The following is a 23,804-nucleotide window of genomic DNA, read 5'->3' as shown; positions in this document are numbered from 1 at the left end:
GTGAAACTTTAGCCAGCAGGTTCCTGCTTAGAATGATGGGGGACAGTACTATAAACCCACGGCAAAGAAGGGGGTGGGTGGGTGACAACTTTGATGGATGTGTGGAGCTCTCTGTACTGGCAGGGAGAGACCCCCCCACACACTTGCTTGGAGCTGTATGGGTTGTACCAAACTAAATTCAGCTAAGAGCAGAACCACTGAAACGAAGAGACCCAAGTCTGTCACGCCCTTTAATGTCAATGAAGCTACTCTAGGGTAGGCTTAGCACTGGAGACAACCCAATGCAAACGGAGGGGCTGAGTTGGAGGTCACGCCTTCCATGCCCGCTGGGGTTTTACATGGGGGGGGGGGGAGGACGGGACACCTGATCTGATCCTGTAGAAAGAGGCATTTTAAATAAGACAAGGCAGGGTGAACTCCCTCACCCACCCCATTCCAATAACAACAGTGATTTCAATTTCATCTTTTTTATAAAAAAAACCCCAAACCAGTTCCATTATTTCACTAGGAGAGCAAACAAATTCTTAAGCCTTCTTCCCCCTCCGACTTCAGCTCCATCTAACCAATAATTCTGCATATAATTCAAAGTCCGGGATACTTTCCATAATGAACCATCTTGGGAAAAAAGTGGGGGAGGGACTCTATTTGAAAAATATATATATATATATTTATACTTTTAAAAAAAAGTTTGTTTTTTTGCAGATGGAACGACCAAGGGTTGGAGTTTGCTTCGGATCCCCAATTTCACACAACCGCAGGAAGCCACCTGAAATACGCCTACAGGCGAACAAATCCGTGGGGGCGGGGAAGGAGGTCAAGCCCGAGAGGTGACACTCGGCACACGTTTGGCTCAGTGACCCAGGCTAACCCTTCAGACTGTATGGCGCAGAAGCCACACCTTACCCTCAATACTGTCCGGCCTGAAGCTATCGACCTGAAAAATCCTTGATAAGAGAGCTGAAAGAATGGCACGTGCCCACAGGACACGCTGCACAGCTGTGCTTTAAGAGTCACACAATACTATTTTGCTCAAGTCCTCTCTTAATGCACCATTGATTCGGAGGAGAGGCAAAAGGGGGCGAGGAGGAGGAGAGAAGGATCCACGGGTTTTTTTTTGCCCTCTTCTTTCCCAGTTCATTCCGTGCGATGGCCGACTTTGATACTGTCGCTGAGAAAGAAGCCGCAGGAGCCCTCGTTTACAGCGTGATGAGAGGGGACGCCCCTCAGAGGAGGAGGAGGAGCAGGAGATTCATCCTTCGCGTTCGGTTGATGCTACCCAGAAGCAAGTTTTTGGAAATGATTGCCGCTGATTTCATCATAGATTCATGCGCAAGTGCTCTGGCCGCTTGGAGATCATAGGGAAGGCTTGCTTCTTGTAGGGCCCGGTGTTTGGCTGCCGGATAGGGAGTGGAGCTGAGGCCTCCCCACAGACCGACACGTCCATTTGCTCTATCCCACCCGTCTGCATTGGGTACTCCACGGGCGCCTGAGCGTTTCCCACGCCAGAGGAAGTACCTCGCCCCCAGTAGTCCCCAGGAGAGAACTTGATAGGGCTTTAAAGAGAGAGAAGAAACGTTGGTTGAAAGAGGTTTTGCGGAAAAAACACACAGAAACATGCTAGCTGCTGCACTACACCTAGCAGAAGCATCTGATTCAACAGGTTTAATTGGGCTGCTGTTTCCGACTTTGGAACTCCACAGCAACATCCAGGAAACTTCAAGGGATTTCTGAGCCTTGTGCCTTTCAGATCATGTGAGAACCCTGCTGGGTCAGGACAAAAGCCAAGAAAGCATCTTGTTCTCAGAGCTAGGTGCCCCTAGGAAGCCAGCGAGAACCAGAATGCAACAGCGCCCACCACACTTGCTATTCTCAGCAACGGGCATTCAGAGGCCTCCGTCAGTGGCGGCAGAAGAGAGCCATGAGCCGCACAGCCAATTCTCAGAGAGAAATGCAGTCCACAACATCTAGAGGGCACCATTTTAGCTGTTTGGCAGCAGCTCTCCTGGGTTCCAGGCAGGGAACCTTTCCCGCCCTTACATGGAGGCATCGAAAACTGAATTCTGGACCTTCTGCATGAAAAACAAAAGCTCTACCACTGAGCTATGCCCCTTCCCTAGTGAGACAGAGCACTATACTGTATTTTTCGCTCTATAACATGCACCCGGCCATAACATGCACGTAGTTTTTAGAGGAGGAAAACAAGGGGGGGGGGGATTCTAAACGAAACAGTGGATGTATGATTTTTGTGGTTCATGCTGTGGCCACAGACATGTGATCTGAGAGTGAGTTTGGAGTAGCCCAATGCAAAAATCCTGAGGATCCATGCTTTGTAACCACATTTTTGCACCACTGCGGCCCCAGGCAACAGTGGGTGCGTGCTTTTTTTAGTGCAAGATGTAGCCATGGATATGCTATGTGATCTGATGGTGAATTTGGGGTGACCCAGTGCAAAAATCCTGAGGATCCATGTGGATCTGTGCTTTGTAACCACGTTTTAAGTGGAGAGGGAAGGAAAAGCACTCAAGGGACAAGGAGCACGCGTGGGGTGTGTGGAGAAGGATGCTGCTAATAATGCAGAAGAGGGGTATAAGGGGAGAAGGCTCCTCTCCTCTCCCGCTTTGCTCCTTTAAAGCAAGCAGGCTCTGCTTTTCTCCCTCCTCCCCGCTCATCCCCGGCTTAGCAAGCTGAAAAACTTTGCTGCTATGTAGCAGGAGGAGAGAGGGACAGAAAGCCTGCTTGCTTTAAAGGAGCCAACCGGACAGGAGCTGCTTACACTCGTGTAAGCGGCTCCCCTCCTCTCCCGCTTTGGTCCTTTAAAGAAGCAGGCTCTCTGTTCCTCTCTCCTCCCCACTCAGCGGCTATTCTCCCGCTTTGCTGTTTCAAAGCGAGCCACGGAGGAGGGAAGGAAGGGGAACCATGGAACCTCTGCTCACAACTGCAGCAGATCCCCCCCGCCATCCGTAGGCATTCGCTCCATAACACGGACAGACATTTCCCCTTACTTTCTAGGAGGAAAAAAGTGTTATGGTGCAAAAAATACGGTGAATGGTAAAATTAACCATTTATATTCTCTCTCACCACCCTGGGAAAGCCCAGACCCTCAACACCTCAATGACCCTCTTGCTGCTACTCACCAAAACTAGGGGTGGGGGAAGGGAAAGAGAAATACCTGACTGGTGTCCGTGGGCTGCCAATGAATCTGCGAGGTGATCGGATTTTTGGTTCAAAGGAAAACTTCTCCTTCACACTTTCAAGTACAGATGGAGCCACGTATGTGAAACCCTAGAAGGTGAGAAATAGTTGTTGCCAAGTACACCCCCCCCAAAGAATTTGAATGAATGTTCTGTGTTATAACAGGAGCAGAACGTGAAAGAACCAGTACCCCCCCCCACAAAAAATCCTAGCCATCTAAAGGTAAAGGTAAATGGACCCCTGACCATTAGGTCCAGTCGTGGCCGACTCTGGTGTTGCGGCGCTCATCTCGCTTTACTGGCCGAGGGAGCCGGCGTACAACTTCCGGGTCATGTGGCCAGCATGACTAAGCCGCTTCTGGCGAACCAGAGCAGTGCACGGAAACGCCGTTTACCTTCCCGCCAGAGCGGTACCTATTTGTCTACTTGCACTTTGACGTGCTTTTGAACTGCTAGGTTGGCAGGACCTAGCCATCTAGATAGAGCCAATATGTGGGTTGTTAACAGGAACATGCATGAACATCAAAACTGCCTTTGGTCAGAGCAGTTTTCAACCAGTGTGCCATGGCCCCCAGAGGTGCCTTGAAGGATGCTCAGGGGTGCCATGGGCAACACTGGTCTCTGTCCCTCTTTCCTTCCCTCCCTCCCTCCCTCCCTCCTCTGATGCTCTCTCATGTCTCTGCCTCCCAAAGGCTTGCACAGCTGTTTATTGCAGCAGCCCTGGCTATAAACTCTGAATTTGCTCCATTGTGCCTATGTGTAGTTTCAGAAGCTCTCAGACAGCTGTTGCCCAAATCCCTGTATTAATTTCAACTCCTATCAGCTCCTGCAGCCAACATGGCCAATGGTCAAGAATGATGGAAGGAGTCCAACACCATCCACAGGCTCCTTATCCCTGGCCTATGCCACTACAGTGGTGCTTCGCAAGACGAAATTAATCCGTTCCGCGAGTCTCTTCGTCTTGCGGTTTTTTCATCTTGCGAAGCACGGCTATTAGCGGCTTAGCGGCTATTAACGGCTTAGCGGCTTTAAGAAAAAGGAAACAAACTTGCAAGAACTCGCAAGACGTTTCGTCTTGTGAAGCAAGCCCATGGGGAAATTCGTCTTGCGGAACGACTCAAAAAACGGAAAACTCTTTCGTCTAGCGAGTTTTTTGTCTTGCGGGGCACCACTGTACATAAAACCAGCTGCAGACCAGAATAAGGTACAAGAAGCAATGGATATTGGGAAACTGAGCCTACTAAGTAGTCAAGGGAGATGCAGAGCGTGCCCAAGCTTCAGAAAGGAGGCCTGGCAGTGGCAGAGAGCATCTTCCAGAATGTCTGCACCCTCAACAGGCCTTCTGACATTCCCTGCAGCCTGAAGACTAGGATCCTGCTGGTTTTCAACAATCCAGTACTTAGCCCCACTCCTACTTACCACAAAGACCTGGTTGGCACTTTCACTGAGAGTTGAGTCGTCGGGGCTATCGACAGGAGTCTGACGGGTAAATTTTGCATCAAACTGGCTCACATCCTCTTCAGATTGCTTTGCAAAATATATATATATATGGATGAAGGTCAACAGATTATCAAGCAAAACTCCTTTAATAGCAGATGACTGAAATCGTCAGAATGGCAGATAAAAGAAACTGCAGGAAAACTCCCTGATGACAAATCACTGTTTGAAGAGGTCACCCCTTTTGGGGCAGTCCACTGACAGCACTCTTTTCACCCCTTTGGGGTCACTACTTCAGTGTCTCCAAAGGCCTGGAGTGAGCAGCCCCAGGGGAGAGATGGAGTGGGAACTGCTGCTAGACCATTTGGTTGTTTCAGTTGTCATGTGTCCTGTTTTCTTTACCCAGGAATTTGGTTTAAATGGAAATTATAATTGTTGTGCTCACTACAGCTTACCTTTGCTTTGATTAGTGATGGCCCTTTTTTCCCCAGACTTGTTTCTACTGAGTCTGAATTTTTTGTATACTATACTTTCCCCCTGTGCATTTTTCATTTTATTTTTATGTCACCATTCCCTGCTCTTGAAATATTCAATGAAGAGCTAGGTATAAATACTTAGAGGAGAAATGGGGTGTGCCTCCGAATAATTATTTAGGGGAAAAGCTTGGGCACTTTGGGACCCACAAAGCAAATACTAAGTTTATATGTGAAATATTATCCAGCACCAAAAGAAGCATTACCAATACATACCAATAACGGTTTAAATGGAGGCTCCACCTTCCGAGCCAATAGCTCTTCCCAGTTGATGTGTCTGAAGAAAGGATGAGCCTAAGGACCATTATTAGACAACAGTCAGAATCCAACCCAGAAGAGAAAAAGATCTCAAAGTGGAAGCTTCCTAAGCTATACACAAACCTAAAAGGGGACAACTTGTCTGGTGTGCTGAAGGTGATGAGAATGAATACAGGCAAGGAGGAAAGCCATGTTCGTTTCTTTCCTCAGTTTGGATTCAAGTCGTGCTTACAACTGGTAATGAAATAATAGGGCTCTCTTTAGCTGTTACACATCCCACTGACCCTAGAATTGCTCTGAGAGGCAGCCAGCATTTTCTCCCTCTCCCCCTCTCACACATAGCCCTAAACCACTCGTTTCCCAAACTCCTTGAAGGAAGCCAGGAGGGCAAACCAGTTCAAAACAATTTGGATTGTAATTTAAAAAGTAAGAGATGCCCACCGTTTTTTTCAAATAGTATACAAACACTGTCTCTATGGAACATGCTCCAGATCACAACACAGATGTCCTTCAAAAAAGAAAGAAAGAAAGAAACCAGGAGAAAGTCTAGCCTTGTGTTCCAGTTGAGCAAAAGCATTAAGCAAAAATTACCTGAACTTCTCCAGCATCTCCAGGACCAGCTCCTAGACGTGAGGCAGCATTTCTCTTTAGCAGCTTAGGAAAGGGGAAATATGTTTAAGAAAAAGTGAGGGACCCTGAAAGCCTGGGTTGCATACTGAAGCAGACTGCTGGAACTGAAGATGCCAAAGGCAGAACATTGGATCATCTACGGACCAAACTCACCCGCAACATTCCAGCTCCTTACTGAAGTACCTCCTTCCTAAGAAAATAGACTGCAAGCATTTCCTTCGGCTACCCTTTCTTTTAAAAGACTTGTGACTTAAATGCAACGAGCAGCATCCAGGGTTAGTCATACAGGAAAACCACAACTTGTGTTTGCTTTACTTACATGATTGCAACCTTACGTGGGTGGGAGTAAAATAAGCAGATAAACGGAAAAGCCAAGGAAACTCACTGCTTTCCACTCTCCATTTATTTACCCCCCCCCCTCACTTACAGGGCTTTGAGGAGGGAGTGGGAGGGCTCTGACAGCGTCCCAGAACCCTCACATGGCCAGGTAACCAAGGTGACTAGCTTTGGGAAGGAGGTGCAGCAGGTATGGTGACGCCTTCCTTCCTGATAAGGTGTGAGGGTTCTGGGAGCATCCCAGAAGCCAGTAAAGAAAGTGCTTGTTCTTAGTGCTTCGCTTATCAGGGTCTGGGAAGGTTGCCCATGGCCCTCCTGCAATGTTCCCAGATGCAGGTAAGCAGCCCTCTGCCTTGCAGGGTGTGGTTCCAGGGGTTCCTGGCTTTGCACGCAGACCCTCAGAACCAAATCCTCACGTAAGTGGCAGGCCCTCTGTATTCACAAGTACATGACTAACTTAGAGCCATTAATTGCAATGGGTCTACTTAAGTAAGGTTTTAGTTGGACGCAACCCAAAGTCATTTAATTGGGGAGGCGCTGGTCTGTGACTCGCTTTAAGATAAAACCCCCAAATTTCCCTGTTAAGATCCCCACCTTTTTAAGCAGATCTCTGGCTTCTTGCGTGAGGTAGGGAGGCAAGTTGAGTTTACACTTGAGAATCTTGTCAATGGTTTTCTTTCGATTCTCCCCAGTGAATGGGGGCTATGGAATGTGGGAGACAGAGGAGAGGAGGTAGAAAAGAGAGAGAGGAGGCCATAAGGAACTATGCACCACAATTATGCAATTTCATATAAAAATAGATACTCCTGCTTTAACATATTTTTATTTTGAAAAGCAAACACACAATCCCAATTAAAGCCATTTCCACACAATGCTATTCTGAAGAAAGCTTTGGAAGTACAGCAAGAAAACCAGTCCCAATTCCTGGGCTGCAAAAACAATGGGAAGAGCACTGGGTTTGGTTTTTAACATAGGCAACCCAAGGCTAAATGGTAGCTCTGGGTGGTTCATTTACATGTCAAGGTGAAGCAGCCAAGGAAGGGGAACTGGGGCAGGGGAGAACCAGGAGTGATGACGTCACATATGCTATTTAACAAAATGGCTGGGATGAGCAGACAACACACACCGGGCTGAAGTATTCAGTAAGGAGGGCATGAAGCAGTTTGCAAGCAAATAACCACTAAAGATCTAACCTCACTATTAAAGCTAGCTCTGGAATTTATAAGGCTGTAAAAGTGAAAGATCTACAGTCCAACCCCCTCCCAGCGAATAAAAATATTATCATAGGAACACAAGGCCATATCCAAGTAAGTCCTACTCAGAGCAGCCCCACTGAATTAATGGACCTAATTAATGTTTGCTAATGTCAGCGGGTCTATTCTGAGTATGACTAGGGCTGGATACAGCCCGTAAGGAAGCTGGCCAGCCCCTAGTCCATCCAGCTGTCTTGGCAGCAGCGGCACTCCTGGGTTTCAGGAAGGCAGCCTCTCCCAGCCCTTCCTGGAGATGCCACTGGGGTCTGAACCTGGCACCCTCTGCAGTGTTCGGCCATTGAGCTATACGGCCTTCCCTTTTCCTCTTGCCACTTCCATCACTTTTATGAGATGCCACAAGTGAGCAATGGGCCTGCTTGCCTCCAAGTCCAAGCGTAAATTGACCCATCATTCCATCCTGCAAAGATGTGACAGCATCATTGCTCAGTGGGAGTTTCAGACATAAAAGCATTGCCAGTGAGTGAAGAACCTCTGTATTTAATACGATGATTCCACCATGCAACACTGCGATTCCTGCACTGGACTAGATGTTCCTCGGGATCCCTTCCAGTTTTACAATTCTACACTTAAAAGCCCATCCATCTCATTAGAGATGGTATCATTGATTTCATTTGCTTTACTTCTTTCTTTACGTTTTCTGATTCTTAGCAACGGTGATCGATAAATGCTGCCTATAAGCTCATCAAGAGAGGCTAGTGAACTCAGAGGTTTGGAAAACCCTGCTCTATGAAATGAAAAAAATGCATGCCGTTTATAAATGTGCACCTACTGCTCCAGTCAGCATGTCATACATTAATGCCCCCAAACTCCACCAGTCCACAGCACGATTGTGCCCACTCCGCATCAAGATTTCAGGAGCCCTAGAAAGACAAGAAAAACCAAAGCAAAAAAGTTTTGAACAGGCAGATAGCACTAGCCCGCCCTCAAAGAAACATAATGAAGACGCAGGTGCCCCATATACGGCTTAAGTTGTATTGCTGTACAATTCTTACACACCCCTGCCTCCCCAAACCCTATCCAGAAAGGCTTGTAAATAGCCACTCACCTGTGGTGAGTAAAAACAGCCTCCAGGCAACCAGACAAGAAAGTTCTTTTTCACTGCTGGGTATGGATCCACATTTATTACAAGCCTCTCCTACAACATAGAACTGACCTGTTGCTAAAATACAGTGGTGCCTCGCAAGAGGAAATTAATTCGTTCCGCAAGTCTCTTCGTCTTGCGGTTTTTTCGTCTTGCGATGCACGGTTTCCCATAGGAATGCACTGAAAATCAATTAATGCGTTCCTAGGGAAACCGCCTTCAGACCAGGTCCGGGGACAGTCTGTCCCCGGACCTCTTCTGAAGGCTGGGGGGGGGACAAGGGCTTTTCTTTCCACCCCCAGCATTTAAAAAAACCCCGGGACAGCGGAGGACTTCTCCCTGTCCGGGCGATCTTAAAATGCTGGCGGGCGGCATTTTAAAATCGCCCCGGACAGCGGAGGACTTCTCCGCTGTCCGGGGCGATTTAAAAGCCCCTGGGAAGGCAGGCAGGGGGGACAAAGACTTTTGCCCCCCACCAGCCTTCAGAAGAGGTCCTGGACCTCTTCTGAAGGCGGGCGGGGGGCCAAAGTCTTTGCTCCCCCCCCGCCTGCCTTCAAAAGGTGTCCCCGCTGCGGCGGGAGGTGTCCCCTGCCCCCCCGCCCGGCTTCGGAGCACCGGGAGAAGCCATCTCCCCGCAGCCCCTTGCTGCAAAAGACGTCGGGGGAAGCGGGGAAGCGAAGCGCTTCGCTTCCCGCTTCCCCCGGACCTCTTTTGAAACAAGGGGCTGCAGGGAGATCGCTATCTCCCCCCAGCCCCTTGCTTCAGAAGAGGTCCGGGGGAAGCGGGAAGCGAAGCGCTTCGCTTCCCCCGACGTCTTTTGCAGCAAGGGGCTGCAGGGAGATCGCTATCTCCCCCCAGCCCCTTGCTTCAGAAGAGGTCCGGGGGAAGCGGGAAGCGAAGCGCTTCGCTTCCCCGCTTCCCCCGGACGTCTTTTGCAGCAAGGGGCTGCAGGGAGATTGCTATCTCCCCGCAGCCCCTTGCTTCAAAAGAGAAGACCCGCTGTCCCCGGGGCAGGCTTCGTTTTGCGAAGCAAGCCCATAGGGAAATTCGTCTTGCGAGGCAACTCGAAAACGAAAAAACCTTTCGTTTTGCGAGTTTTTCGTCTCGCGAGGCGTTCGTCTTGCGGGGTACCACTGTAACCTGCAACTGACTTCAAGGAAATGAAAACCAGGTACTTGGCTTGAATCTAGGGATTTGGAGTGACCATATCATTGTAAGCTTGTAGTAGATAGATAGACGAATGTCACACTTTTCATGACATGTGGATCAGCACATAGTTGCTACATGCTTTATGCTCCATAAATTAAAAGATAGCTGTTACAGCATGGCTGTGTAGTATAGTGGGATGTACGTACCTCATATCACAAAATCAGATCAAGGGAAGTTTCTAAAATATACGGAGCTTTGTTCTGTGGGTCATAAAATGTTTATCAGCCATCTTTTGCTCCACTGGGCATGAAGAGTGTAATGCTCATAAACCTGGTTCAGCCTTACAATGGTACAACCTTACAATGGTACATGAATCCCCAGCGATTCCAGATTCCAAAATTCATGATTCCTAACAAGCAACTGTCAATGATCTGAGCTCAGCTGCAAGTTATCACACCACCAAAGCAGCATAATTTTATTAATTTAAGAATATGCAGGTGGCTGAGCTAGAAACGAGTTTTAAGGGCAAAAAAGTTTTAGTTTCATTTGCAAAGTTACGTATAAAATCTAGCTCCTTTCAAATATACGTGGTTTAGATAAAGCCCTTTGGCTGTGGTGGGGAACCTGTGTCCCTCTGCATGCTACTGGACTCCAGCTCCCATCAGCCACACCAACAAAATTCACTCGTCAGGGATGAAGGGGACTGCAGGCTGGCAGGGAGACTTCTCTACATACAGTGTCTCAAATATTTATGGAAGTAGTCCTGAGCTCTATAGACAGCCTAGCCCCTTGCCCCTCACCCAAGAAAAGCCCATCATATACAGTGGTGCCCCGCAAGACGAATGCCTTGCAAGACGGAAAACTCGCTAGACGAAATAGTTTTCCGTTTTGGAGGTGCTTCGCAAAACGAATCTCCTATGGGCTTGCTTCGCAAGACGAAAATGTCTTGCGAGTTCCTGCGGGTTTTTCCCCTCCCCCCCTTTTCTAAGCCGCTAAGCCACTTATCAGCTGATCCGATAAGCCGCTAAAAGCCACTAATAGCGCTAATCCGTCAATGGGCTTGCTTCGCAAGACGAAAAAAATCACAGAACGGATTCTTTTCGTCTTGCGAGGCACCACTGTATTGAGCTAAGTTTTTAAAAGGTAAAATTTAGCCATTACCCCCAGACCAGAGAAATACTTTTCTGTTTCATCATGCGGGCTCACATGTATTCTATTGTTCCACAGAATGTATGCGTGACAGTTCCATCATGAATGGATTCTTTACACAGTCCAAAATCTGTCAGCTTAACATGACCTAAAAGGAAACAGGGAGGGAAAAGTGGGAAAGAAACACTAATGTGTCATTCTAACAAGTCGTATCTGAGACCAAAACCCCAACTTGGGCATTTTTTAATTTTAACATACAGTACTTAATTTATAAACTGTTTTTCAGCAAAAGCCCCTCAAGGCAGATAAAGTAAGTCAAATAAAAAGCTGTAACCTTAGAACTATACCGATTCCCAACAGGAAAAACACACAAGCCCCACTCCATATGCCCCACAGGTTGAGAGCCAATGTTAGTCATAACACAAAACGTATTCACTAAAATCAATGGACTAAGAAATGTTAAGTCCACTGAAATCAACAGACTTTCTCAGAGAAAGACTTAACAGGGTATTACTCTGGAGACTTCAAATGCTTGGTGGCATACAGCTTGCTTTCAAAAAATTGAAATAACATATATAACCATGCAGTATCTTGAGGGTGGCGTGAAGAGCAGTGTCCTTTTTTGCCCTAACACATAATCTAGATTTCCGACTGCCTCAGGAGAACATAGGGGAAGCATTAAGCCACTCTGGGAGCCTTTCTGGCTGAGCAGCAGGGTAACATGTTCTAAATAAACAAAACAGACTTCACAAATGGCTGGATTCAGTCTGAGAAAATGGGGCAGGGAGGGACAGCTCAAACAAGAGAAGCGCGTCAAAGACACCCAATCCCTTTTCCATTTCTCTTCTGCGTTTTTTTTTTTAGATTTGAAGCCTGGAGGCAGGAACGGTCTTAGCGCAGAGATGCAAGCTTTTTCTGGCTGGAGAGAAATGCTTTAAATCATCCTCCTCAACCTGCCACCCTTCAGATGATTATGGACTGCAACTGCCAGCCTAGCTAGGGCTGATGGGGAAAGGCTGCAACCTTTGAGGGTCACATGCCTTTGGTAGGCAAAAGTGGGCAGAGCACCAATTGTGACCCCTCTCTATCCTTGATTCAGGCAACCAAGAGGCATTATAAAAGTTCAAGGACACATCCCAGCGTGCCAAAAACACTCAGTGAGGCTGCAGAGGAGGGCCAGGGAGGGATGTGGCTGGGAAAGGTGTGTGATGGGGGAGAATCCCAAAGGCCAGGCAGAGAGACCAGCGTTTGGCCACTGGGCCTGAGGGTTTCCCACCCTTCTTTCAGAAATATAAAGCTATGGCACGTGCCAACACACGAGCTCACTGTCGTACCACTAACCTTGGTGGTTGAGCATGATGTTTTCTGGCTTTAGATCTCGATAGATGATCCCCTTCTGATGCAGGTGCCCCAAAGCCATTGAAATTTCAGCCAAGTAGAAGCTGAAATGCAAGAATTTCATTAACAAATAAATGCCAATAGCAACGCGTCATATCTGAGTACAACAATTCTGTGGCTGAATATTAAGATACCGCACCAAACTGTGGTTTGCACTAATCATAATTTTAGAATGTGAACCAATCCAAGATCAGGCTAGCCAAGATACCTAAATGGTTTATTTCTCCATCCACTTCCTACCCCAGGACCTAGGTGGGACAGCCTTCAGAGGGGGAGAAACAGCCATATGGTTCGTCAATTCAGACATCACACCAAACCACACTCAGTACAAACCACAGCCTGCACACTCGATTCAAACACCATTTCCAGTTCTGCCTTGTCAGATGTGACAAACAATGGTTTTTCAATTCAGACGTCACACCAAACCATAGTTTTGAGATAAGCCTGCAATTTCACTGCCAGCGTAAGTTAGTTCTGCTCCTCAGGAGCTGGAGGGTAAGTACTCAAGCTACTAAGCTGAAGAATTGAATCTCTTTACTTCACTTCCCTCCTGGCCGAAACAAGTGCATTCTGGCAGATTCTCCCAGCATCCCAGAGTGTACACAGAAAATACCGCATTTTTTGCTCTATAAGACACACCTTTCCCCTCCTAAAAAGTAAGGGGAAATGTGTGTGCGTCTTATGGAGCGAATGCAGGCTGCACAGCTATCCCAGAAGCCAGAACAGCAAGAGGGATTGCTGCTTTCACTGCGCAGCGATCCCTATTGCTGTTCTGGCTTCTGGGATTCAGAATATCTTTTTTCTTAGAATCATAGAATCATAGAGTTGGAAGAGACCACAAGGGCCATCGAGTCCAACCCCCTGCCAAGCAGGAAACACACTCAGAGCACTCCTGACATATGGTTGTCAAGCCTCTGCTTAAAGACCTCCAAAGTAGGAGACTCCACCACACTCCTTGGCAGCAAATTCCACATAGAATCATAGAAATTATTGTTTTCCTCCTCCAAAAACTAGGTGCGTCTTATGGTCTGGTGCATCTTATAGAGTGAAAAATACGGTACTTACTATTCCACAGTTCCAAACAGGAGATCCATGCACTGTTTTGTTAAATCTGGGTATTTTCCACAGGAACATAGGTTCATATAAAATACCCAAACTTGCCAGTTTGTTCAAAACGGGCAACAATTATTCAACTCTGAAAAGGTTAACACTTTCCCAGAAACTTCCTTATGTAGGAACACAGGAAGCTGCCTGGTTGTTGAGGCTTGGAAATTGGAACATGTTTATCTTACCAAGCTGTGTCTTCCATAAATATCCCCTCTCTCTCCAACTGCATGAACAGTTCTCCTCCTGAAATGAAATGGGCATGGGGTGGAGGGAGAAAGGTAAGAAACAATAAGTCATCTTTCTGCTATATACGGTACGTGAAAAAGCTTCCACCCCACACTGCTGGCTGGCTACAATACCAGAATTCACATTCTGACCATGAGTTGCATCCTTACCACTAAGATACTCAAGGATGAGGTAGAGTTTTCCACCAGTCTGAAAGGCATAAATCAAGTCTACAATGAACGAATGCTTGACCTCCTCCAAGATGTTCCGCTCTGCTTTCGTGTGAGCTGTATCTTTTGCATTTCGCACAATCATTGCCTAGAGAACAGAGACTTCAACAGTAAAGACAATGTTCTAAAGACTACACCAGAAACCAACTGTCAGCAATCCCATGATATACAGCCACCGATTGCTGGCATCATGATGGAACATGGACTTATTCACACATAACTCTCAAACCATGGTTTGAAGAGGGGAGAGCAAGCCTTGGGCTCACACACTCTGCCCCTGCCCCCTGGCTTTGATTCAATCCCTGCTTCACTACAAGCCAAAGTTTCCCACTATATTCAAACCAATCAAGCAAGCTACCATAAGCACTAACAAATGTGCCTTCAAATCATGGTTTGAAGTGGGTTTCCGGTTCTTGTTTACATGGGGTTAACAGTAAACCGTAGACTTATACAAATAAATGCAAGTGTGTCATCAGGAGTCTTGGCTTGGGTATAACGCTTGAGCTGAGCCAAGAGAGTAAACTTCTGGGCCAAGGGTTGCCACCAGCAAGTCAACGTCAGCTCTTAATAAAAAGTGCTAGAGTTGTCTTACTGGTACTTGACAACACACTGGACACCTCTTCTTGCTCTTCCAATTGTTCTCTCATTTGGCTGGACTTTGCATTCATTGTTACAAGAAACATGTTGTGAAGAGATCAATGATTCCTCACACAGTTAAAAGTGCATCTGAATTTCTTCTACCTCAAATAAATGGGACTAAGTGGTATTCCTCAGTTGGATCATGTCCAGAGTAATTTAGGTTTCAACAGACCAATATGCACTCGGCAACCTTTTAAAAAATGTAAGTCAAAGGGCTCTGCAAAGTATGCTATGCTAATATACTGCGATAAGCCATAAATAAGAATACTGGCTTGCAAAACAGACCTCCCCTTGCATAACTTGCTCTCAAAACAAAACAGAGTTCCAAAAGTTTACGCGCAAAGCTTTAAAAAATTTCGGAGTCATTAAAGAAACAGTCGACTCCAATTCATAAAACAAGTGGTAGCCAATGCGGTGGCCTCGAGACATTTTGGAATGATGGGAATTGTTGGCCAGCAAAAATAGATAGGTAGATACCCAGACGCACCATTTTGCCAACCTTGGCATTAACAAAGAAGAACAGAAGAAGAGGCTGCTGGATCAGGACATGGCCAACGTCCTATTCTCACAGTGGTCCATGTTCCCACAAGCGTGACCTGAGAACAACAGAACTCCCCACACCCCTGCAGTTCCCAGGAACTGGCACACTACTTACTGGTTTCTATTCTAGAAGCGAGTGCAGCAGTTTTGATTACAGGAAGCTGCCTTACACCATTTCGGGCTAGTTGTTGATATTGTCTACTCTGACCAGGGGAGGCTCTCTGGTCTCAGAATTTCGGACGAAGAGAGAACGGCTCTGCTCTGCCTCCACACTGAGGCAGCAATGCTTGTGAAACCACAGGAGGGGAGAGGGCTCTTGGGGTCAGGTCCTCCTTGTGGGTTTCCCACAGGCATTAAGTGAGGACAGGATGCTGGCCTAGAAGGGCCACTGGCCTGATCCAGAAGGCTCTTCTTCCATCTCATCAGCCTCTCTCTGGTCTGTTTTTTCAAAAAGAAAAACAGAACAAAAGCTGGAGATGCCAGGGATTAAAACCAGAACTCTCTGCCAGTGACATGAGCTCTTGTTGCTGAACTATGATCTCTTCCCCTCTAGACAGCCCCTCTTATTTAATAGCTAAATGTCAAAAGCCAACTCACCTTTTTAAGCACCTTCATGGCAAATATCTTACCAGTATTGGCTCCCGTTACTTTTCGAACTTGGAAAACCTGTCCAAAACAATGGAGATTAATTAGACGCCTTTTTAAAAGAGGGTTAGCAGACACTGCAAGGTCTGCTGTTTGAAGCTCTTCCACTACCAGGGAGCGGTAGAGAGAAGCCTTTTGACTTCAAACCAGCCAGAAAACTTCTGTTTTAGATCATCTTATAGATAACATGCATATGTTTATTTGTTATTTTTTCCAATATTTACAGCATCTCTCACCAAGCTCACACATCTCATACGTCTTACCTTTCCATAGCCACCTTTTCCAAGGACACGTAGCAGCTCAAAGCACTCTGGGCGGATCTTTTCAGGGCCTCTGTTCACACTAGTTTCCGAAATCTCAAATTTTTCACAATGCTCCATGCCACTAACAAACAAAAAAGTTAATTATGGTAGCCTTTAAAACAATACTAAGTACATTAACTACTCTGTATATAACTAAAAGCCTCCCTGTGAGGTGCTCAGGAAGGGATGGGGGAGAAAGTATTATTTAGAATACAAACTGGAATACAAACTCTGACTACTGCAAATATGAGTTCTAAATAATTTGAAATGTTTAAGAAATACATTTTTTCAAAGCACAGTATTTATTATTTTTTAAATGAAACGTTTCTGAAGTCAGGCAAATGAAACCATTCTAACACATGTGCATCAATCCAGACTTCCTTATATGCTTGAACAGGATGCATACATGGACCTAAGCATAGTGCTCTGAAAGCACTAGTTTTAAAGGGGAGAGAGAAGCAAACTACTAGAGGCCAATGCCAACTGCAGAGGATAGAATACCTTCATATACAAGGGAAGGGAGACCCCCACAGCCCCCTGCCCACAAAGGTGGTTTCCTCATTGCAACTGCGGCAAGTAGGACACAATACAGGAAACCTCTTTTTGCATCTGAAACAGCTCTTGCTGGATTAAGACAATAAATTATTGATACTGGCCTGTTTAGGTTTACAGCCTACTCCAGGGATTGACATTGTGGTGTCTGTGGCTGCAAGGCAGCCCTAAGGTCTTCCCCTGTGCCCACAAAGCCTTTGAGTCTCCCTGATCATTAAGTAGTGAGAGTGGGCAACATTTGCTCTCTTAAAAAGTAAATAGAGCTGAAGGAGGAAATTGACAGAATGACACTCTTTCCAACTTCCTTTTTCAAGGTTTAGTTTAATACTACCAGGTTCAACTTTTAACCAGATTCCTTGGAAAATCTGTGTGTGTGTGTGTGTGTGTGTGTGTGTGTGCGCGCGCGCGCGCTTTTTCTCATTCTGTCTCTTGGAGGGGGAGATCTCCTTCCAACAAGCAATCCGACAGAGGTAGTTACCAGTTGGGAGATATAACTGTTGAAACCGAATATAGGCACAGAAACAAGCAGACTGAGACCAAAAGCTGTTTCAAGGCCCCTCAGAATATTGCAAGGTTCACTCTCGAGCTCCTGCCTGCACAAGGAGCAATTTCATAGGCAGGAACAGCTAATTAAACATGATGGCATTGCTACCTGGACTCTAGCACTGACTTAGGACAGGACTGTTTCCTCCCCAACTCTTCCATTGACAAGGATCCATTTCCAGTTAAAAACTTACAGCTCATATGGGACGACTCCCCCATGGTCCATGCTTTCACTTAAGTGACCCTAAAACAAGATAAGCGGGGAGGAGAGAGAGAGAATCAGAAAAGTAAACAGTGTATGTTTAGGAAGAACTATGAATTTTTGCTTAAACATTAACCCAGGATTTAGGACAGCACTGCAAGACTGCATTCAGCTCTTACATAAGCACAGTCAGCAGCAGGGTATGGTAATTCCTATGCTGGGTTTTTGTGGAACATCCACAGAGTTCGACAGGAGCGCTGCCAAATCCTCCGAAGCACAGCACAGCACAGGGACTCAGCACTCTTTACCCAACTAAACTGCTACCCAATTTCGTACAACGCTGACAGTCACTAATTTAGCTCTTAAAACATGGGTCTTTTCTGGACACTACAGATCAGAACTGTTTTTACCACTGAGAACTTACTGCATTGGGGAAAAGCAGGATCTGCTTTACTATACAAAATGAAGACAACGCCTACGTCCCCGACACCTGGGCTGCTGGAGACTTAATGGGTTGGAGCCAGAGTTATGCAAACAGAACTCTATCCAGGCAACTGCCCTCTCATCCCCACTGCAGCCCTCTCCCCTCAAAACTTCCACTTGTTCGGCTCCCTGAAGCTCAGCTTAGAGAGTTTATAGAAATATTGCATGGAGGATGGAGCATACTTATTTTCTCTGGCCCCAGAGGGTAGGACCCAAACCAATGGCTTCAAGTTACAAGAAAGGAGGTTCCAACTAAACATCAGGATGAACTGGATCCTGATGGTAAGAGCAGTTCAATGGTGGAACAGACTCCCTTGGACGGTGGTGGGCTGGCCTTCATTAGAGGATTTTAAGCAGAGGTTGGAAGGCCATCTGTTATGGATGCTTTTGCTGAGATCCCCACATAGCAGGGGTTGGACTAAATTGACCCTCAGGATCCTTTGCAACTATACAATTCTCTGTTTCTATGACTGCAGCCTATTTTTCCTTTAAACTGCATGGAGAAGCATCTTTTCAGCCTGACATTCTATACTCCAAACAAGTTTATAATCTGCTGTTTGTTAAAACTAAACCTGTGTCACATATGAAGGACAGACCATAGGAAAAGTTAGCCTTAAAAAGCTACTAATATTATTTGCCCACCACCACCACAATCCATGCTTGGCGTAGCTCACATGGGATTGATTTTTATTCATTTACAGAGTCTGAAGCTAGACATCACCACCACTTCACCAAGGGTAACAGGACTGTTTCCAGTCCTCTCAAAAATTAAAATACAGTCGTACCTTGGTTTTGAATGCCTTGTGACTTGAACGTTTTGGCTCCCGAAAGCTGCAAACCCGAAAGTGAGTGTTTCAGTTTTCGAACTTTTTTTGGAAGCCGAACGTCCGATGCGGCTTCCGATTGAGTGCAGGAAGCTCCTGCAGCCAATCAGAAGCCACACCTTGGTTTTCGAAAGTTGAATGGACTTCCGGAACAGATTCTGTTCGAGAACCAGGGTACGACTGTCTTTCTTCGCATCATTCTACTGCCTTATCACCAGCAGTTACAACTAATGTCAGGAGTACAAAAATCCCAGCACTTAAGGGAGGGTGTGTGTGGACTGGTGATCGACTCCTGGATAAAGGGAGGGGTCAGGAAGCAGGTTTCTAGCAAAACCTTGCTGGGCCCAATGTTTTGCAAAACAATTTGCACCTAAGACTACTGTTAGTAAGTAGAACATTGGTCCTGTATCCACCCCAGATAGGAATAAATTACTGGTGTACAGCACTGGTGGCATAATAACAAACTGGTTGTGTATATGAAGACCTAGGAGACGAAAAGACTATTTCATCCAGGCAAGTTTGAAAAGATATACCACCATGCACAGACAGAACAGATGATTCTACAATAGCGTGCACACACACAAAAAAAATAAAAAATGGGACAGGCTGATGAGCATAAAACCACCTGTCATGCAACAATGGCAGGATCAAAAGCAACCTCAGAGAACATGGGTTTTGATCTACAAAATCAGAACGCTACTTAAAAGCTTTAAAATACCATTTTGAGTGTATAGTGGCACAAGTAACAGCAGATATTCTTTATTTTCAGGTAAAACACTAATTAAAAGCCTAGTCAGTGTGTGTGTGTGTGTGTGTGTGCATACATGCTTTTATATAAGATGTGTTATATAAGCATTTTCTTTTGAAGAACATTTACCTTCAATTTGGACGCTAGCTTGCAGCACCACAAAACAGCATCAATATTTGCAGACCTTCACAAGAAGGTTAAATGAGGTCACCCCTCACTGTATTGATGCAGTTAAGTTCTTCTGCAGAATAACCCTAGAAAAACTGGAAGCTACCTTATACAGTGGTACCTCAGGTTACAGGCGCTTCAGGTTACAGACTCCGCTAACCCAGAAATAGTACCTCGGGTTAAGAACTTTGCTTCAGGATGAGAAGAGAAATTGTGCAGTGGTGGTGGGAGGCTCCATTAGCTAAAGTGGTACCTCAGGATAAGAACAGTTTCAGGTTAAGAACAGACCTCCAGAACGAATTAAGTTCTTAACCCGAGGTACCACTGTACTGGATCACACCACTGTTCTGTCTAGTTCCGTCTAGAGTAGAGCTCTGTCTAGCTCTACTCTACATCAATAGATAGCAGCTGTTTGGGATTTCAGATGAGTCCCTCTTCCAGCCCTACCTGGAGATGCCAATGCTCTGCCAATGAGCTATGGCCTTCTCCTAACCCTAGGAAACTTGTCAAGTTTCAAGGAAGCTGGATCTTTACCATGGAAGCTGTGCTCAACTACAGCCAGTACTCATGCACTGGCTCAACAAGTCTCCTAAGACAACTACTTGCGGCCAGCAAACTAGCAGCAACACCGTTCCACAGGCCTAGAACACTCACCGCCTGATCCTAGGCATGTTTATGCAGAACTAAGTCCAATGGAACATATCCCCAATGTATGTATGCATTAGACTACAGTCCCAAGCACTCTAAACAAGACTTGGCAAATAACAGAATTATCTAATAAACTGGCTTTCTGGAGGGAGTCTGTCTCTTGGCACACTCATGTTTAGGCAGTTGCACTAGCAGAAAAACTGATGTGTCAACTATGTGCTGCTAAGAGAAATTTGACCCATTTAACCCCAAACACATGGAGGACTCTGGAGAGATTAGATTGAAATTTCTGGCATTTTTTGTGATTTGTGCTTTTATAATCCTTTTTATTCTTTTAATGACTTGTATACTTTTAGCGGGACAAATTTTTTGTTCTTTAAGGTTTAAAAATTAAAAGTTTTCAAAAACCCAAATGGGACATAGCAAGTTTTCTTTGCCCTTATCCAGAGTGTATTGCAGGGAATGAATACACCTGAATATTATTATGTGTTCGCTTGTGCTTCAGCACCCAGTTATCAAACACAAAAGCAGTAGCCCCGTTGGAGCCAGGGGACCCCCAAGCCCAGCCTTGCTTGTAACCCACTCACTTGGCTTACCACAGGCAACAAGGAATGTTAACCTGGGCTCCGCCTGCTTTCCAGAGCACTTTTGCTTCCTTCCTGCCCAGTGCTGAAACCAAGCAGGCTGTGGAAGCTTAAGAGTGCTTTGTCACTCCTCAAGCATTTCCATACTGTACGTGCAAGAGGTGATGTGCCTTCCAATGCATTCAGCATAGTAACCAAGAGGACGAATGACAAAGCTCTCCTTCCCTCTTGCTGTCAGCCAGCTATGTATCTATGGTAGACAAGCAGCAGGTCAAACTTTAGCACATTCAGCACACCAACCCAGTACAGTGGTAGCTCGGGTTAAGTACTTAATTCGTTCGAGAGGTCCGTTCTTAACCTGAAACTGTTCTTAACCTGAAGCACCACTTTAGCTAATGGGGCCTCCCGCTGCTGCTGCGCCGCCACCACGCGATTTCTGTTCTCTCCCTGAAGCAAAGTTCTTAACCCGAGGTACTATTTCTGGGTTAGCGGAGTCTGTAACCTGAAGCATATGTAACCTGAAGCATATGTAACCCAAGGTACCACTGTATGCTGATGGGCAATGGACAGATCAAGACATGCTTTCTGCCACTCACCACTTCCTTTCTATGCTGGATGTGCATGACAGAACTTTAGCTCCTGTGTGCGTAACAGAGAAACACTGCAAAGGGACATAGGTCTCTGTCACAAGCCTGCTGAGTTGACACACAGGAAGCCCCATTCTATTACTCCAGCATAGAAACCATGTGAGCTGGCAGCATATATAACTTCATCCCTCCACTGCCAATCCGCTGCACTGCCTCACTGGATGAACAGGAGACAAAGTTTCTTCCTGTACAACCAAACAGGCTAAGAAGAAGAGGCACAAGGAACACTGATTTCTAGCCTGCAAAATGTTTTTACTTACCTGCTTTTAACTCATAAAATAGGGGCAGGCAGTGCTCTGCTTGTCTTCAACAATCCCTCTTATGGGTAAAATTATTACAAGATATTAAGTGTGTCCCTCAAAAGTTACAAGGATGCTCTAATCAGGCAGAGCCACATTCATTTCCTAAACAACCCTTTCCCCACATAAAGCAGTATCTGCATGTTCTTATCACCACATACTATCTTTTGCCTCCCCTTAATACATTAAGTCAAAATAGAGCAGTTTCTGAAAATTCACTCCACAAAAATGATTATAAGCAAAAGGCAAAATAATGGGTAGTCAACTACCAGACCAACTGAAGTTAATGACCCTAGCTTAGTCACATTCATTAATTTAAATAAGTCTACTCGGAATAACTTAGCTGAATACCAACCCGTATTTCCTCACTCCCATGACTAAGCAGCATCTATTAAGATTAACTGGGTCGTTAACAATAAGTGCACTAGTTCACTTATTAAAGCACTGTTATCATTAGTAATAAATTCCACAGGAGAAGATGTGTTGTTGCAGCAAGAACAGTAGAAAGTCTTGTGATACTTTAAAGACCAAGGCTGCAATCCTAACCACACCTACCTGGGAATAAGCCCCATTAAATTCAGCAGAACTTACTTCTGAATAGACATGATTAGGATGGTGCCATAAAGTGCTTATAGGATTTTAGCCTATCTAAGAGTAAACCCTATTGACCTCAAAAGGACTTTCTTCTGAGGAGATGTGGAAAAGATCGAACTGCATCAGATTTATTGCAGCATCAGCTTTCATGGACTTGTGCCCACTACATCTCACTCAGATTCATTGAAATGCAACTATTACCTGACAAAGTGAGCTCCAGCCCCACCAAAGTGGATGCTACAATAAACCAGTTAAGTTTTGAAAGGTGCCACAGGACCTTTATCACTACTGAGTTCTTAATGCAAGCTGCTTTTGCACTTTCTGTAAAAAAAGACAGGGAATCAGTGCCTTTTGCAACCACAAAATGAATTAATGGCCACTAGGAACATAGAAAGCTGTCCTATACCGAGTCAAGCTGTTGGTTCACCTAGCTCAGTAACTGCCTAATAATAATGAGAATAACCTGTGACATAATCATTAATTTATTCCCGCTGGATCATCATAATCCTGAATTTAAAAATAACAACAATAATAATAACCTGTCGGACGCAATGCAGAAACAATCATTTAATATTGTATTATTACTAGATCTTAAGTGTAGTAATAATAATCATAATAAAATGCACAATGCAGGAACCTAAAAAATAGTAAGAACACGTGTCAAACCCAATGCAAAAACACGACCACGGATTTGTATGCATTTATTACTACTCTCGCTATTCTTCCTACTGCTCATGCCAAAGGCACAATGCGGGAAGGCCGTAATAACAGCAGCAAACGCCGTTAGTACAATGCGGGAATAGCAAGTCAGTTATAACGGAACCATCCTCGCAGCCCCCAAGAGCCGCCCGTCCGCCTCCCACCCTCGGCCACGTCCTTCCCCGAAGGCGGCCTCGCCCGGCCCGCCTCCTTCCCTCCCTCCCTCCGACCGGGGCCTCCGCCGCCTCGCCCTCCCCGCCCCCGAGGCCTGAGCCGGGCTCCCCCGAGGCGCCTCCTCCCGGCACATGGGCCGGGCCTGCCTCACCCCCTCCTCCAGCTCCTCGTCCGAGGCCGCCTCTTCGGGCTGGTCCAGGTCGATGTCGAAGACGCCCGCCATGGCCTGGGAAACGCGAGCGGCGGCGGCGGCGGCACAGCCGGAGCCGCCCTTCGCTGCCTAGTGGCGAGAGCGCGCGGGTGAGGACCGGAGGGCCGCCTCATGGGCCCGCAGCGGCAACCCCGAGCGCCGCCATGACGGCCGCCATCGCCCAGGCTAGCCGGAGACCTTCCCCCGCCCGCTCAGCGCGCCTGCGCGGCTCTTCCCCTCCGGAGGGACTGCGCAAGCGTGGGGCGGCGCCGAGGAGGTGGGCGGCCAGGGGCACCTGGGCCCGCGGGGCTAGTGCGCAAGCGCA

General features: G+C 46.4%; 1 protein-coding gene across 1 annotated transcript; it reads right to left on the bottom strand.

Annotated features, from left to right (window-relative positions):
• Positions 1–6: 6 nt before the first annotated feature.
• Positions 7–23,668, bottom strand: RPS6KB1 (ribosomal protein S6 kinase B1). Its single transcript, XM_082201852.1, has 15 exons — positions 23,441–23,668; positions 17,414–17,463; positions 16,086–16,206; positions 15,775–15,843; positions 13,939–14,086; positions 13,729–13,786; positions 12,380–12,480; positions 11,096–11,186; positions 8,429–8,519; positions 6,980–7,087; positions 6,011–6,073; positions 5,378–5,455; positions 4,611–4,718; positions 3,170–3,282; positions 7–1,553 (listed from the first exon to the last, which is right to left on the bottom strand). The coding sequence occupies exons 1-15, from the start codon at positions 23,510–23,512 to the stop codon at positions 1,316–1,318; spliced, it is 1,509 nt and encodes a 502-aa protein (XP_082057978.1). The 5' UTR covers positions 23,513–23,668; the 3' UTR covers positions 7–1,315.
• Between the last annotated feature and the right edge of the window lie 136 nt (positions 23,669–23,804).

This window comes from Podarcis vaucheri (genome assembly GCF_965113315.1).
Source record: "Podarcis vaucheri genome assembly, chromosome: 15".
Classification (NCBI taxonomy): domain Eukaryota; kingdom Metazoa; phylum Chordata; class Lepidosauria; order Squamata; family Lacertidae; genus Podarcis; species Podarcis vaucheri.
The sequence above is the reverse complement of the archived record's forward strand: the minus strand, read 5'-3'. Positions and strand labels throughout refer to the sequence as shown.

What these genes read in the sequence shown, in the direction of transcription:
- RPS6KB1 (XM_082201852.1), bottom strand. Translation starts at nt 23,512, where the DNA reads ATGGCGGGCGTCTTCGACATCGACCTGGACCAGCCCGAAGAGGCGGCC. An exon ending in TTTATGGAAGACACAGCTTG is followed by an intron (nt 12,481 to 13,728) that starts GTAAGATAAACA and finishes CTTGCATTTCAG; the next exon opens with CTTCTACTTGGCTGAAATTT. An exon ending in GTGCCAACCAGGTCTTTGTG is followed by an intron (nt 3,283 to 4,610) that starts GTAAGTAGGAGT and finishes CTCACCTTCTAG; the next exon opens with GGTTTCACATACGTGGCTCC.